At 40.3% G+C, this 16,969-nt stretch overlaps 2 protein-coding genes across 2 annotated transcripts; one reads left to right on the forward strand and one right to left on the reverse strand.

Moving 5' to 3' along the window:
* Window positions 1-1,088: 1,088 nt before the first annotated feature.
* RB195_001252 (uncharacterized protein) lies at window positions 1,089-1,502 on the forward strand (the record flags this gene model as incomplete). The annotated part of the gene is made up of 1 exon (XM_064197945.1): window positions 1,089-1,502. One exon carries the CDS (start codon window positions 1,089-1,091, stop codon window positions 1,500-1,502), a length of 414 nt encoding a protein of 137 aa, XP_064053826.1.
* A 969-nt stretch (window positions 1,503-2,471) lies between these two features.
* RB195_001253 (uncharacterized protein) lies at window positions 2,472-2,879 on the reverse strand (the record flags this gene model as incomplete). Its single annotated transcript, XM_064197946.1, has 2 exons — window positions 2,472-2,638; window positions 2,759-2,879. 2 exons carry the CDS (start codon window positions 2,877-2,879, stop codon window positions 2,472-2,474), a joined length of 288 nt encoding a protein of 95 aa, XP_064053827.1.
* Window positions 2,880-16,969: the final 14,090 nt, after the last annotated feature.

A 16,969-nucleotide genomic window follows, 5' to 3' on the forward strand; every position in this document is an offset into this window, starting at 1 on the left:
CTGGCGGAGACGACGGACTTAGCCCAGAAATGCTTCCACCTTCTTAGTTCCGTGAGATGACGGATATCGTCCGCTCAATAAGGATTGACGAAAGGATACCAGATTCATGAAGACACGCTGTCATGATTCCCTTAAGAAGTCAACCGTCATGGGACCCAAAACTTCTGAGGGATATCTTCGCTGCGTGAAATGTACAAGGTCTTAGCGGATCATCCTGGATCACCTCATCAAACAACGTGAGGAAATCACCTGTAATGAAAGAGCCGAGTTTCGTCTTGGGTGATCTAAGATTGACTACACGTTCACTGTTAAGAGAGTGATTGAAATGCTGCTGCGGCACTCGAAAGTTATGCAATTTTGCACCGATGGTAATCTTAGAAACTTCGTTTGCCTAATTGATGAAATGAATAGAAAAACAACTGCTTCGATTCGAATACCAGCCGAATGAAGTACATCGTTTGAAAATGAAATTGGATTAAGACAACTGGCCGCAGCGGGATCCTTTTTGCTCAACTTCAACATCATGCGATGAACAGTTAATGAGTGTCCTGCCAGTGTCTTTTTAGTAGTTTTCGGGAAGTATCTGCCGAAAATTTCGCAGTAGGGGACATTTTTTGAGAAGTTCAGGGAGTTCCCGTTTTAAATATATTATATAAGAACACTACCGCATGTATACACATAACATATTTGGCTCCCTCTTCTTTGCCTATTTCATCCTATAACGGCCGAACATTCCACCCATAGTCGACACGTACTCCTTTACGAGTTCGAATCTGGCCACCCCACTGCTGAAGGCCATCAAAACTTAAGTCAAGTATTCGGTACTGAAACCCCTTCAGAGCGGTCTTTGCGCGCCTGGTTAAAGCGCTTCAAAGCCGGAAACAAAAAACTTGAAGAGGAGCTTCGCTCTGGTCGAAAGACTGCAGTATCGTTCGACGAACTAAAGAATCTGGCGGAGCAGCATCTATATGGAGGTGTGCGGTATTTTGCTGCCAGTCCTGGCTGTTCGAAGTCCACAGTGAGCAATGGGCTGCGATCTCTCGGAATGGTGAAAAAGCTGGGTCAGTGACTCTCACATGCATTGAGCGATGGCAACCGCCAAAGACGCCTGGAAATCTGCACTCAGCTGCTCTCCAGAAGCCGCAGATTCGACTGGCTGGACACCGTTGTCTTCGGAAATGAAAAATTGGTCCTCTACGTCAACCACACCCTTAAACGTGCGCGCGCTAGCGATGAAATCGCCGGATCCTTATGTGAAAGGTGAGATCCATGAGAAGAAGGTCATGCTGAGCGTCTGGTGCGGAGTTCATGGAATCTTCCGTTTCGAATTGCTGCCGGACAACACGACAGTTACTGCCAAGGTCTACTGCGCTCAACTGCGAAGACTGGCCGACAAGATCCACAAGGAGCACCCGAAGCTCGACAGCGTTCGCCTGCTGCACGGTAACCTGTGCCCTCACATCGCGAAGAAGTCTTCCCAGAAAATTCTGGAGCTCGGATGAAAAGTTCTACCGCACCCGCCGTACAGCCCAGACCTGGCCCCGAGCAACTACCACCTCTTCTGTTCGCTTCAGCATCACATGGAAGAGAACCGTCACGATGATCCTGACCTCCTCGAAAATGACCTTCGAGCTTTAGCTCCAAGTGGCCGGACTTCTACGCAAAGGGATTTGTGAGACGTTGGCAGAAGGTTGTCTATGTCGAAGGAGATTATTTCGTCGAATAATAAAATGTTGTTAAAAAGTCGTGTTGTTTTGAAATTTAAACGCGAGTAAAACACCGACATCTTGCCCAGCTCACCAAAGTGATCGTAGAGTCTGTTCAGAACTTCCTTTTAGGTTCAAGTGGTCTTCTCCAGTGTGTGTTTGGGGGTCATCCTCAAGGCAACCTGGACAACTCGATCCGATGGTCTCCTTATAATGTGGCCAGCACAGCGAATACGGAAGTGGTGAAGGAAAACCATAAGAAACTTGGCATTAACAGGCAGTTTAGGCGACGCGTAAAGTTTTGCAGAATATGGAAAAGTGACGGATGAATAGATTGTGTGCGACCCCTAGCAGAAGACTGAACAGGATGGCCTCAAGTATGTTCAAGAACGACTCATCTCCCGAGAATAAGTCTCTTTAGCCCATAACACCCGCCCACATTTTAACTCAAAAGTGAGGTAAGTCATTATAAATTACGAATGAGAACATATATGAATTAAGAAAACAACTACATTAAAATCAGCCTTTCATCGTATCACCTTTTGCATATTGCACTTTGTAAATATTATCATGTTATATAATAACGAGCTTATTCTGTAGTTAGTGTATCGAGGTCTGCGTGTGAAATGGAAATCCTATAAGGCATTTAGACCGATCTAACGGCATCACATAGGTGTGTTAACCCCGCAAAAGCAAAGAGGGGTTTCACAGCGCTGAGGTGCTGCGCCAGCGCCATGACTTATTTACCTTAATCGGCGGCTGATGTCATGGCTGATGTCGCCTGACGCGATTATCCGCATCTTCGCCGAGGTGTGTCGTCCTTGAACATAGCTCTGCCCAGCCCTCTCGATCTTCTGCGAGAGCTTGTGAATTGATCCATTCGTCGTTTTCCCATATCCAAGTGGCCTCTTCCAGTTTGAACCCGACAAACTCTTCAAAAGTCGTTGAACAAGGCGAGTTGGTGCTCTTAGGCGAGTGATGGACCAATAAAGCGAAGACGTTTTTCCGCAGCCACTTTCAATGGCGGTGCAAGATGTCGATATCTTGCATACCCATCCGCCGGTACATCACATCGACTTCCGCGTAAAGCTCTTCATTGTGGCATACTCTGGGCCAAATGTAGCCAAACAGCCGCCAAAGCAGCTTCCTTTCCCTGAATTCAAGCCTCTCCATCACCGTAGACGGTGCTGCCTATGTCTCCGATCCGTACATCGTGATAGGGCGAATTGCGGAGACTCGCTTGACTTCGTTGATGATGGAGGTTGACCATAAGCATTTCGTTAAGGAGCTGAATGCGGAAATGGCCTTTGCTTTAGCACAATAGCGATTTGCGTTAGCAAAATGAAATTTGTCAAAGTTATGAATATATATGAAACAGTATATGTTATATATGAAACAGTATCTTTTGAAAAGGAATAAGTTAGGTCAAATTTTGAAGGAATTATTGGAGGATGGAGATGTTCAGTCCTATTTGACGAACACTACAACAGAGTATCAGAAAAATTCTCGGATTTTAGGGAAGGATTAGAAGTGGATTGTTGGGCTTAAACTATTTTGAGGGTTATGAATGTAGTAAAACACACGTATGAAGACGGTGATAGACACAAAGGTGTACACAAACGAAGAATGTAGTTTTTATTTCGAAAAAGAACACAGATTTTACTAGGTCACCACAAGAATATCTACTTTAAAATCCTCACCCCACGAATCTGACGTGATATGGATTTCCGATGGTCAAGGACTATACGGGATCGTAGATTGCAGAAACGGGTGGGACTTCTTCCTAATCGCCGCAAATAACGACCCGGAAAATGCGGCTTCGAACGTTCCGGGCCGCTATTTTCTACAACGAGTACATTTGTAGCGCGCCAACCATGTGCATGCGCTGCATCTTCCGTGCCATTTTTTACTGCAATTGGGAAGAAATGGATGTAATCATCCTCCTCCCCGAAATTTACGACCCCGTATAAGCATAACCCACATGAAACCCGTACTACCCCAGATTTGTGGGGAGATGCCTTTAAATCTATTTCGAAACCTTCCTCTCCCTCTGTAGTATAGAGTGAAGAATTTACAATTACTCCTGTAGCTTTACGTCTACTTTTGCATTCGCTTTATATTTGTGGCAGTGGCACAGCTGAATATTCTGAGGGTTCCGCCAATTTTTTTGGAAAAATTGTATTTTGAATCAAGCTGTGTCCCTCTTTTTCTGTTTATTGGTTTCACTTGTGATGTGTAAGAAATGTATGTAGAGTGTAGTCAGTCTAGAGTTCAATCCCATCAAATTCTGACGTACAACATACAGCATATGTTGTAGGTGATAAATCAGAACTGAGACGAGGTGATCGTTACGCTGAAGAAAGACGTGACCTCAAGCAGTCATAAAATGCGTTAAAATGAGAACAAAGCACCCTTTGATGAGCAGTTGTTGTGTGTGCTAGAAGAAGTAAGAACTGATTTTTGAAAGTTTCCTTTTCATAAAACTTGTGCATTGGTTTTTTTTTTGTTGTTGCACCTCTGACGTTATTCTCTGCAGTGACGTTGGTTATCACAGTCGTTGAAATTTGAAGGGACGGGATGAAGCCGATAAAATTTCTCATAAGAAAAAGAATTCTCGAAGAAAAGAAAGAAAAACATTACTTCTGCGAAAGAGGAGATCTATGAAAGGCTGCGCTCAAAACAAGCAACTTTTAAAGGATTCTGTAGGAACTCACATGATATGTTAATGAGAAGTACAAAGTGTTCGAAATATTTGAGAGAAATATTTGGAGAACCACGGGTTGTGTTCTCCACTGAAGTGTCATCAATATCCTAACGGAGCAAAAATTGAAAACTCGTTTAGCGATGATTTGCAAATTGAACATGATTCTGAAGCGAGCGAACTAGTCTAGATAGAAGCAAAAAGCTGTGAGATTGAGGACTTTAGGAGAAAGTCAGCTGGTTGCGTAGTTAAACGACAGCTAGCAAAATAAATGCTGAAGACCACAGTTCTGAGGTAGACTCGTCAATATTCAAATGAGTTCACCTGCACTTTTCACTTGAGAGCCACTGTTGACACATAAACAGTGTACTTGACTTCCTCATTACTCTTCCTATGATCCCTAAAAGAAATTTCCGGCTGAAATTGGCCGAAAATAAAAGTATGAGGCATGAAGAAGGAGGGAAAGGAATAATCGAATAAAATCTGATATAATTTCAGAGGGCCTATGGTGATGAAAGTTACGACAGACGAGGGCGAGGAGGAACGGACTGAATGATTCTCAGAGAAAGATCTATAGTCTGAAATAACCAAAATCGAGATTGAGCACAGAATTCGTGGCACCAGAAAATCACTAGGAACCGGGGCTAAGCTGTTTTCGACTATATATTGAATAAAATAGATAACTTGCAAAACTTGTTGGTCACATGAGCTGTTCACGCCCGACGATGTAGCTGCATACATCGACGAACTCAGAGACAAGTCAGCGTCACGGTTGTGGTGACACTGTTGCATGAAGCAGTACACCTACTAACGATTGCACATATTTTCTTACATGTTTGTTGTTCGTATTTGTTTTTTCTCTAGAATGTTTTCTTTAATTTTGAAGTTAATTTCGAGAATTAAATAAGGATTTGCGAGCTTAATTACGGTACTAGTGGGCGAAAGATAGGAAAGGTGAAAAAGATTTCCAATTAAGAGGAGTCGACGCGTCTCGCCCCCGTGCTAGAGTTCCAAAATGAGAGGGAAGGAGAGACGAACTTCGAAGAAGGAGGAGGAGGACTCGGCTTCATTGGAGTTAGCACATCTATGTCGAATGATTGGATGCGATAGAAAATGATAATCTGTTTCAACTTATTAGCTGGCTGCTCTGCCGAGGAGAAGGCAGCTGATGAGTGGAAGGCTGGGAGGGAATAAATCGGACAGAACAGTTAGCAAAAGTCCTTACAAGCACAGAATTCTGTTGGGTTTGTAGTTCCTTCAAACTATAATTAAGCGTTTTTGCTTCGTTTACTGACATGTGCAATCAGGCCCACGCGGAGTAAAAACGGTACTTGTGGCTCATCAGCAGAGAGAAAGCAGGACTAGCCCTCACCTTTTTGTCACCTACTTTCCCAAACCTATCGAGTGTGCTGCAGCCGGCAGAGTCAGTGAGAGAAATGATTAAGGTCTAATGTTAACCTAGTGTGGTCCTTCAAAGCGTAATTTCGTACAAGAAAAAGTGATATTTCTTTGTCTTCGTCGGTGCTTTATTATTATAATAATAATTATTATAATAGAGCTTGTGAACGAAGGGACGTATAAATGAGTGTTAGAACGACTTTGTGAACGAGAGCGTAAGTGAAGTGATAGGAGAGCGAGCGAAGTTTGAATGAATAAATAAACTCGCTAGCCTGTAGATAAGAGTTTAACTATAAGTAAATCAGAAAAATCAGGAACAATAAGATGAAATTATCAAATGGGTGAAATGTGAAAGGAGTGTGACACAGTGAAAGCCCTACTACAAAGCATATTTAGGGAAGCTTGCTCACGGAAGTGAAAAATGTTTTTTTTTAATTTGATTAGATATATACATTATACATTGACACATTGATGGAGTCAACGACAGAAAGAGTTCAGTGTTGTTGTCCTACAGGGAAAGAGGAAAAGAAACGAGAGAAGAACAAAAAAAAGTAGTACAGTAAGGAATGAAGTTGGGAGGAAAGACATTAACACTGCAAGGAAATGAAGGAATCTCTTAAATGGTATGACTACACGTCAGAATCTTCTTAAAATTAGAATTAGTTTTGAAAAAAATCAACATTCTCGAAATTAACAATTTCATAAGCAGAGCGGAAGCATAAGAATTTTAACATAGCTATGACCACAGGTAGCCTTCCACGTCTTTTGCTTATGACGAAGAGAATATTGCTATATCTATCACTGAAGGGATTCTGCTCAGGATAGAGACCTGGCCTAAACGAATGAAGCTGTAGGTTTCTGAGATCTAAAATCATGAATATCGCTTAGTCATCCTCTCCTTGCTAATAATGGAAGCAATCTGAATAATCGGGAAGACCCTTCAAAGACGTGTTAGCGAGCGAACCAGCTTTTCTCGAAATGGAGTGTTCGCTCACATCAAACGAGACAACTCCAGCTGTGCTGGGAACTATGAAGTTATTATTAATTTTTTTAGAGGACCAGAAGAACCGAACGCGCTTTGAAAGGCAAAAACGCCGCAGCTGGATTAAGAGGACTGCGGACGGTTTACGATCTTGTTAAAGGATTATAAAGATAAAATAATGCAATCGAATAGCGGATATAGTGTAACAGTCCGGCTCGTGAAAATCTGAACTGGTGGAAATCACTTTTAAACTCATCTTTCCGAACTCACTCCTCTCTCCAAACCAAAATCAAAACTCTAACACAAATTCTCTCATGTCAAGTTAGTGTAGATGCCTTGTGGAACCCACAAAGAAAGGAAATACATAACGATATAAGCTCTGAGAAATCTTTTCCGCTTCAAACTGTCCTGAAGAATTTATAGTCGCTACCATTTAGTTTACATTGCGTGCATCCTTTTTTTTTTACTTTTGGTTCTTTTCTTTCAAGCTCCCTGAGCAATACAGGGGTCATGCAACATTCATGACAGGTTGAGACTTAGGAGAGAGTTGAAAGAGAGGCAATGAGAATATGAGTATGACACGCTTTTTCCAAAGTTCATTTGAAAAGTAAACATCACCGAAACCCAAAATCTGTGTGGATACGCTAATAACGCCTTCACGTCGTTACTTGCTGATGTGCAAACAGTTTGATTTCAAAACATTAATTGGGATAAACTGTTACTGTTATTGTTGCCGATACTGTTGATGATAAACTGTTACTGTTATTGTTGCCGTTGAATAACCAGAGATTTGTTCTCACAGTGTTCCGTGGAGAACATGATGTGAATTGGTCCTGTGTTGTTCCAGAGACCAGAATGATAGTGTGTTCGACAAAGGAAATTCATCAGAAACCAAACGAAAACGAATTGAATTGGAACATGGCGAAATGATATCTCTTTAACTGTGGATATGGAAAAGCCGAGCACAGGACATGTACTGTCTTATTTCTTGCTGATTTCAAGACTTACCAGGGTGCGATGTTAGGTTTTCATTTAATTGAACATTTTCCAGTATCTTAGCAATTAGTCTTTAGTAAACTTGTTGTCTTATAGGAACATCCGTCATCAAGTGCGATGATTCAGCCATGTTCCTGTGTATGTGCTGTCTTCAGAAGGAGATCCAGTGTGAGTCTATGCCTTCATCTTTTGGGCAATTCTTCTAACCGAGATTTGCTGCTGTGAGATAGTCACAAAGGCTAAAGAAAATATGGTCGAAGGAAAAGGTCGGAAAGGGCGGATGAGTATGAATTTTGAAGTCCAGCTCTAAGTGCTTTAGTGACGTTGTTTTCATACGTCATCTTCGAGAAGAAGTAATCATTTGGTGCAGCTGAATACTAAGAAAGAGAAATAGCGTTCTCCTCCCAAGTTTTTTTTCAAAGCATAAATGTTCCATCTTTGTCGTGGTGCTTTGATTCGGAGGTAGAAGAACATCACTTCAGGAAACCATTAGTGTCGGGTTGGCCTTTTTTGGTTACCTCGCATCCTCACAGTGTGCAGGGAGTGCGACATGGTAAAGGATGTCATGAGAACAAGCAGCAAATGTCATATCCATCCATTTCAGCGCACTTCGTTCGCAAAAACAGACATGGCTGGTCGATATTTTTCAATTTTCACCCTTTAATGCTATAAGATACTATCTTTGAAATGCTATGATATTAAAACCAGCTACAGTACCTTGGCACTGATGTTGTGCCTACAGTAGTCCTCCCTTCACTAGTCTTCGTAGTCGCGAAACTCAATTTTAATACAATTTAGTTGAGAAGTTGTAGTCGTAGGGAACTGCATTCAAACCTCTTTCACTTTCACCTAATAATAGTGAGGAAAGGTCATCCCATCACTCTACGAGCAGATAGTTCATTAGCAAGAGGAGTGAAGGGAACAGCAAAAAATCGAAAACAGGAGTTGAGTTAAATATCAACTAGCCAGAAAAAAGAAGATCGTCGTAGATTATGGAGAGAAGGGCGATTTCGTCCATTTCTTCCTAATTGGCGTAAAAAACGGTCCGAAAGACGCGGCGCGTGCACAATGCTGGCGCGCTCAAATCGAACTCGTTGTAGAAAATACTACTCCAAAACGCTCGAAGTCGATACTCCACCTGAAATCCGCACCACCTCAGATTCGTGGGGTGATGCTTTTGAATTTCTAAAGACTTATATAGATTTTGCTAATAATACCATAATCGCTGAAAGAAGAAACTCGAGGAAGCAATAAAAGTTTTCATTCAGGATAATTATAGGGAAAAAAGGTAAATCTAGATAGCGAATTCTATGAATTCACATCAGAATGGTCCTGTCAGCAATGTTCAAAAAAGGAATTGTTGTAGAAAGTTGCTCAAATTTCCATTGCAGGATTTTCAGAATATAAAAACCAGGGTTACGAAAAGGGAGGTGAAAAAACAAAAAAAGACAGATATCGTTGGAAATCTGAGAGTGAACATTTGTGAAATGTAGCTATAAATGATGTGAGAAAGAATAATGAGGGCGTTCAAAGAGGACGCAAGAAATCTGAAAAGGTTTTTGGACTAAACAACGCTGTATGTATTGTTAAAGGAGTGATCGAATGGTGTACCTCAAGTGCGAAGGGACTCAGAGGGAACGAAACATTCAGAGCATCATCGATAATTTTTCTTTGAAATCCCTATAGAAACATATTTCAAAACCTATATTTCAAAACTGCTTCGAGTTCAGACAAATTCAACAATACAGAAAAAGAGTACATCTGTAAGTGTTTAAATTTTGTTCAAATAATAACAGTATCTATGGACGATGTTACTGCAAGAATGGCTACATGTAAACCAGTCAGCACCTTCATCGTTTTTTTTTGTGTTATTGAACAGCTAAGAGAAAATAAGCGAAAACGAAATAGAGAAGTGAACAAATTCCCCGTAAGTGGTAGGAAGTAGTAACGTCTGCAGTTCAAACGTTACTAAAAGTATTTAACAGAAATATCTTACGGAAGCTCCAAAAAGTCAACCAACAGGATATCATTAACGAACAACAAAAACAGGCTACAATTTTTCTGAATGAAACTACGAAAGAATTGTTTCCCATTCTTCACCGTTCAATCGTTTTAAGTAGTCCTTCGCAGCTCTCTAAATTCATCTCTTTTGACTGTTGCATAAAAAGTTTTCTCTGTAAAGAAACCATGAGATAGCAGATATATAGAGCGAGAAATTTTGGTGACATTTTTGGGGCTAGCCTCTTCACTATTGATTTATCAGTGCTTGTAATTGATCAATATGAGTTACGTAGGACTAAGTGTTCACGACTGCAACGTAATATGTCCAATATTGCGTTTAAATAAGATATCCGATTCGTCTACTAGTGTAATTCTCGAAGAACGAATCCAGTCTTGTAGATCTGAGAGAATTGCGAGTGAGGTGAAAAAATTTAATTCCATTTATATTTTCTATTTATTTTATTACAAAGAAGCAAAACAAGGAGTTAAATTGAGTGAAGAAGCAAAAGATGGAAACAGAGTAGTAAAAATTTTCTGCACTGAATGCATATACTGTCACTTTTCTTTCTTTCCACTCGTTAATTTCTTGGAGTAAGTCTAAAAGCCTAAAAGAGTTTGTTTTTAGGCATTCTAACCCTGCTAATCCTGAGAAAGCTGCCCTTGTGGAATGTAGACTGTTTGAAGGAGTTACATTTCCAGAAATACCACAAAAGCTTTTGTTAAAGCACGACGATATTGGGGCAGACATGCGTCGACACCACCCAATTATCAGTAATAACACTACGCGCTTCACACACTTACTATCGAGTAGCGAGCCGACTGAGTAACGGTAGACTCCCTAGATTCCATTAACTAGATTCCTACTAAGGCGATTCAAGTCTTCAATTTGATCCAACGTTGTTCTCTTTGTGCAATACGTGCAAAAGTTTGTTTTGTTGTCGAAAAAGATGCTAAAATATTTCGCAGAAGTCTGTCATTCGGAGAAGCAGACTTTTAAAAAAATCAAAAAACGCAGCGAGTTGATTGAATTGTTGCAAACAATGCATTTTGCATATTTGAAATTAGTGTACTTGACGGAAAAGTACACATTCATCGTTCACGTGAGTTAAATGTATTTCTGCTTTTTTTGCAAACTAGGGAGAAACACAATTTCTTTAACTAATTGTTGTTCATATAAAGCTGAGATAAGCGAAACAGACAAAAGCAGCAGTAGAAGTGACCGAAACGAAAAGAAAGTAAGGCAAAAAAATAAGCGCAATGACCTGGAACTTCTACACCACATATGAGTGACGAGATAAAAACCAGGAGGAAAGTTTTATGAGTTTTTTCCTTGTTATTCTGCCATATAGCAGCAATTGAACGGTGCACATAGCTGCTGATCAAGGAATGCGGACCAGAAAACTGCCATCCAGGGACTACAACGGCATTTGAGAATCATCGCCCGAAAGTCGTTGACGCATTCTAATTTCCATATTTGTTGTCTCACTTAAAGTCAATTGGGCGGAAATTTGGAGTGATTCCCGCATGATTGTACATTGAAAGAACCATTCTTGCTCTTTCCATATGAAACCTAAAGAAGAGTAAATGAGGGAGGTTGGGTATTGATTGGTACAACAGCAGTTGCAAAGTACTGTAGCTTGTTTTTGTATCATACCATCTCTAAGGTGGCGTCTCAACATTAGAGTGCTAGAGGTGGAAAATTTTGACCAGCGAAGTCTGTTTTTGCGAAAGAGATGCGCTAAAATGGATGGATGTGGCTTAGTTGCGATTTCTATTGTTTGCCTCTCTATCTTGGTATGCACGCACTTTTTTAGAAGATCGGCAAAAATGGAATTATAAGAAATTCATTATTTCTTTCCACTTGTTTTTTTCTATGTAACCTAAATTTATTGAAGTAGATACTCTCAAGAATAGGAAAGCGCTTTCGCAGAGAGAACTCTCACCTCAGTCTCAGTGTGTAGTAGGCATTCAACTTATTCAAACAATATTTGTTTACTTATAGGTAAGCTAATTACGTCATATGCTACTCAAGCATTCGAATGCGCGATAGTGTCATTACTTGAATATCGCAGATATTAAGAAATTAAACTGTTAATTAGATATCAGAAAAATCGTGATTGTAAAACTCTCATCCGTTGCAATTTTGAGCTTCTGTGACTCAGTGCTGAGCAGAAAAGAAATACTAAATGGTAAAAATATTATTAATCACTTCTGAGATTAGCCGATGTCCAAATGACCCCCACATGAAAAGGCTAGAAAGTTAAAAATTAATAATTAAAGATTAACTGAAGAGTCAAAAGAGAACATTAAAAGGTTGGTATTTAAACAACAAGACAAACAACTGGACTTATGTGCATCGGAATTTTGTCCCATAGCTCATAAATCGCATCTAATAAATCGCTGCGATTAGACAAACAGGAATGTGCGGAGGCGAATAGAAATGCAAACTACGATCTTAGATTCTTGCAAGACGAATATATCTCAGATTCGAATTCCTGTGCGTGATTATTGATATGCTCTATGAATCCGAAAACACTTCTCGCTTCTAAATACTATAGATTGGATCCCTTCCCTCCAACGAAGTGAAGCACTAGAATACTACCGAAGAAAAATGAAGGGAACGAAGCAGAATAACCCGGTACGAAATCATCTTAGCCTCATGTTGGCCACAAAGGTCTCGAAAGTTTTAAAACAACAAAATAATCCGAAAAAATTGCTAGTAATATGTTGATAGACGGTTTATTGATCGAGAATGTTGTGAATTTGCAACCTCCTTATTTTTGAAAGAAAATTTTGATGCTTTTTGTTCCTTTAAGAAAACAGTATGAACATAAATGAGTGCGAAATCGCAGGATAGGAGGGCCACCATGGTTTGCTTATAAATAATATATTAAAGAACACAATAATATAAACAACAACAACATAATTCGAATAAGTGAACACTTAAAAGAAGTAGAAAATTGCTGAAAATTTGTAGCAAGGAGTGTTGGATCCTTGTGTGTACATATGCACAATGGCATCGGTGAAAAAATAGCAAAAGAATTGTAGGAAAAACTCATTATCTGGAGAAGAGGAGGATGCGCTGGTTTTTGCTTCCTCTGTGTCATATTTTCGTGAGGAATACTAATCAGGTGGATGTTATGAGGAATTGTTATCCAGATGCTTTATAATATATGAGACACGATCGTGAGACTTGCGGAACGATAGAGTCATCTTCAGAATTCATCACGTGAACTGGCTATTTAATGCTGCGCGGTTGTTGAACAGAAGAGTAAGGTGTGGCGTAGGTAAGGTAAGGTGTTGCAAACATGACCGTACTCATGCCCGGTTACCCCCAATTATCCGAAAAACTCCTATTACTCCCCCGTGTGATACCGTCTTTCCAATTATCCCACACACTCTGCGATAGAACGCGAGCAACCACGACGTCGTTCGACGTCCAGTATCCAAGTGATATAACTCAAATAAATTGCTCCCCCTCCGCAATCGTAGGCGCTTTTTTACCCGTAATGGACTTTTCTCAGATTAAAAGGATTAATTACACATTTACAATTACAATTACATTACACGACGTTGATCGATCCCTATGGAGATGTGCCTACGCGTTCGACTTCAATTTAAAATTCGTTTGGGATTCATGAACACGCGTGCAGCCATATATTGACTGACGGGAGTGAGGCGATGAATAAAGTCAGTGTTTCTACCTTCCGGACAATCTCGTACCAATTCATCGACCAGGGACGCATGAAACGCTCCGTTGCCACTAGAGAACCACTAATCGTGCAGTTACACGCAAGCCTCTTATCGAATGCCCTGTCTGACCTCATCAACCTTTCTTGGGATTAGGAAGAATTGACTGTGGTCAGGCTCATACCTGTGAACAAAACCTTTACACCCATTTATCTATTAAAGAGACGTCAACATTGCCAATTTCGTATACTACCAATTTCGCTACCTGCACTACCTTTATGGTGGACATTTACACCTCTGCTCACTCTGGATAGATTTGTGATGCACACGCGACCGACATCCTTCTCCATTAGGAAACATTAGTTTCATACTGCATGTGAATTTATAATTGGATATTTTATGTTAGCAGATTAATTAATTAAAGAAATAATTCAAAAAATACATCGAAAAGTAGTGCTTTATTATAAATCCTGATACTGTTGTGATAAGATAACTTTTTTGAAAACAATCAGAAATTATCGTTACCGGACTCTGTGTATTCGAAGTAACTGAGCCTCTTTAACAGCCGCAACGGTGTTCCGCGTTGAGGCTGTGGCGAGGGGATTCCACAGGGTTGTGCCAGGGAAGGTGAAGAAGATTGAGAAACCTTCATTGTAGTTTTTGGAAGCATTTTCTTGTGAAGATGAGTGCATCAGAGTTTGAAAAGTTGTGATTTCAAGTATCTTACTCAGGTATTATGACGGTGACTTGAATTACTTGACTAAATCGGCGGGCTGTTATTGTCGGCTCTTTGCCGAAGCATGTCGTTCTTGAACACAGCTCTATCGAACCTTCTCAATCTACAGCAAAAAGTGAATCCATCCATTCGTCACCATTTCAAGTCCTGGTAGACCTGGTGTCTCGCACGAACCGACGCCGAATGATCCAAGTAACTCAGCTCGGCAATGTCCGGCAGTTCAGCAAGTAGTTCAGTGATGGAAGAGTTGTAACTGAAGATTCCAGTTCCCTTCTAAGTATAAGCGGAGCCACCACGAATAGGTAGCAATCCTATTCGAACACGCATCCCTATGACGGCTGTAATTTGGTGATAGATTTTATGATTAAGTAGTAGTAAGAAATACTCAACAGTAACTCACGTTCCTCATATGTTTACGAGATCGATAGCGGAGATTCTGACCCAATTAAGAAGTTGAAAAAATAAAGAAATACCCGAAGTTTTGTTGTTTTTACAACCCCATACTGAGCGCTTAGTATAAGTCGACATTGGACATACATGCATACATTGGGCCCTCCGGTCTTGCTGTTTTCTCGCAATTGGACCAGAGGGTCCAATCTAAAGAGTATAGAACATCGAATGCAGGCAAACCAACAATTTGCCAGGACCGTATGGCTAACATGCAACACTACGCGATCATCACTATTAAGTACTTACTCCAATGATATACGTCTAAAAGGATCCAATTTTAGAATGACACGAAAACTGACACGCAACATTTGAAGATCTCGCCCATACGCACATAAATTAAAGTCTTCATTAGTTTGTTCGGAACTTCAAACAAACATCAACGCTATTACTTCTTTTACTGGCGGTCGTGTTCCGTCAGCAATAGAATCAGTGATGTCGATGTTCGAATAAAAACGGCAGCTAAACTAGTTTTTTTTTCCTGGATGTTGTCTTGCATTGGTAAAATAATTACCTCTTGAACGCACATTTCTGAGCACTTAGACCGATCTTTATTGCAAAACTTATTGAAAGGTTGCAATTTTGCGTGACACTTTTCTCCAGCGAGTAATACAAGAAGGAAATTCGATCAGTGAGTGCTTGCCTTGAAAATGATGCCTTAAAAATGCCACCATCTATTCAGATTTCTCAACTTTCCAACAATTTATGTAATTCCACTATTGTTTGGTTGTTATACGTTTTGCTAGAACGCATTAGTAGCACCCTTTCTCACGACTTGAAAAGTTTCTCTAGTTTAAAAATACTTCCACCAGTGCAGAAAGCCAGCAAATCACTCTACTAGGGAGTAAAGAAAATCCTAACTGTGAACGATTATCATGGAAAACGGAATCAGAACAGGACAGTACGTGCCACATCTAGCGGGCAATCAGTTCTTTCCAAATCCTGGTCGATTCAAATTCATTCCGTGCCAGTGTGACTCAACATGTTCGATATATCTTGAACTTTGCGAAGGAAGCAACTCTTGTATAAGAGAGTGATAAAGTTGGTGGAACGTATCCTAAACTGCCCTCTGAAGGCTTTGTGAAATTAAATCTACAGTTATCGTAACGTAACTAACGGTATCAAAATTTGAAACCAGCGTTTTTGGAACATTCTAAAGTCAGAGATGTTTGTTTTTATGGCCATTAAAAATTTTCGAGCACTGTAAATGGAAAGATCTTTGTTTCTACATATAAAGGATAAAGGATAAGGTGTCTGGCGTTAATCAATCCGCTTGGGATGCGTCCCGAGGTTCATTTCAATTCAGAATCGATTATCCTCCCAAACGTGTAACTGGCCTATACAATGACTGGCGGTGGCTAGCCGATGTGCCAAGTCAGTGTTTTTATCCTCCCAGACGAGTCTGGTACCAATTTATCGACCCCTAAAGGGATGAAAGGCTTGGTGAGCACTAGGGCGAATTCGAACCTCCGATCGATCGTGCAGGAAGCGGAGCCTCTAACTGCTACACCACACCCGCCGTTTCTACATATGTAGAATAAAATGTGTTTGGGAGATGCACATAAAGAAATATAAGGAATAAACACGAAGAAATGTTCACATATGCTAAGAACAACACAAATCACAAAAACAAACAAAAAAGAACGCCAAAAGACTCTAATTCCTACTTTCCTCTAATCTTGACACCAAAAGTAGTATGTTTCGTAGTATTTATTTTTCTTAACTACAAAACCTACGGTCCGAAAACACGGTCAAAAAGGCTGATGCCCTTCATCTCGGCTAACGTCTTCTCTTCTTTGGAATCTGTAGACTTACTATGTTCACGACAGCGGCAAGGGTCTCATCTGACAGGCGGTGAAGAAACATCTCTGGCTGATCAATCGCATAATCCGCTGTGTCACCTGATTGTTGCCAATCAAAACCGACATTGTGGAACTCAATCCTCTCTTCGAAAAAAAGAGAACGTGTTGGAAAGAAACTTGATTAATTAGGTGCCTGGTGCTTATTTTAGGTGCAGCAGAGAGAATAAGAATGCAGGAGTTAAAAAAGGTAAAAAAAAGGACCTAATTGAATAACATTGTGCGGGAATCGATCCATTTAATTCAAGCATTCAGCAGTCGACAAAGAATGAGTTACCATTTCTTTAAAAATTGAATTCAAATGAAGTGTACCACTAAATTGACAATGTTGGGATGTCTCCATTAAAGGGGTAGAAGGTTACGAATAGAGCGACTTTCGCAAATAACGTGATGCAGCTATCAACGCTAGTAAAGATAGCATACCACGAAATTGACGAAAATGGGATCTGTCCA

Source organism: Necator americanus, chromosome IV, assembly GCF_031761385.1.
Source record: "Necator americanus strain Aroian chromosome IV, whole genome shotgun sequence".
NCBI lineage: Eukaryota > Metazoa > Nematoda > Chromadorea > Rhabditida > Ancylostomatidae > Necator > Necator americanus.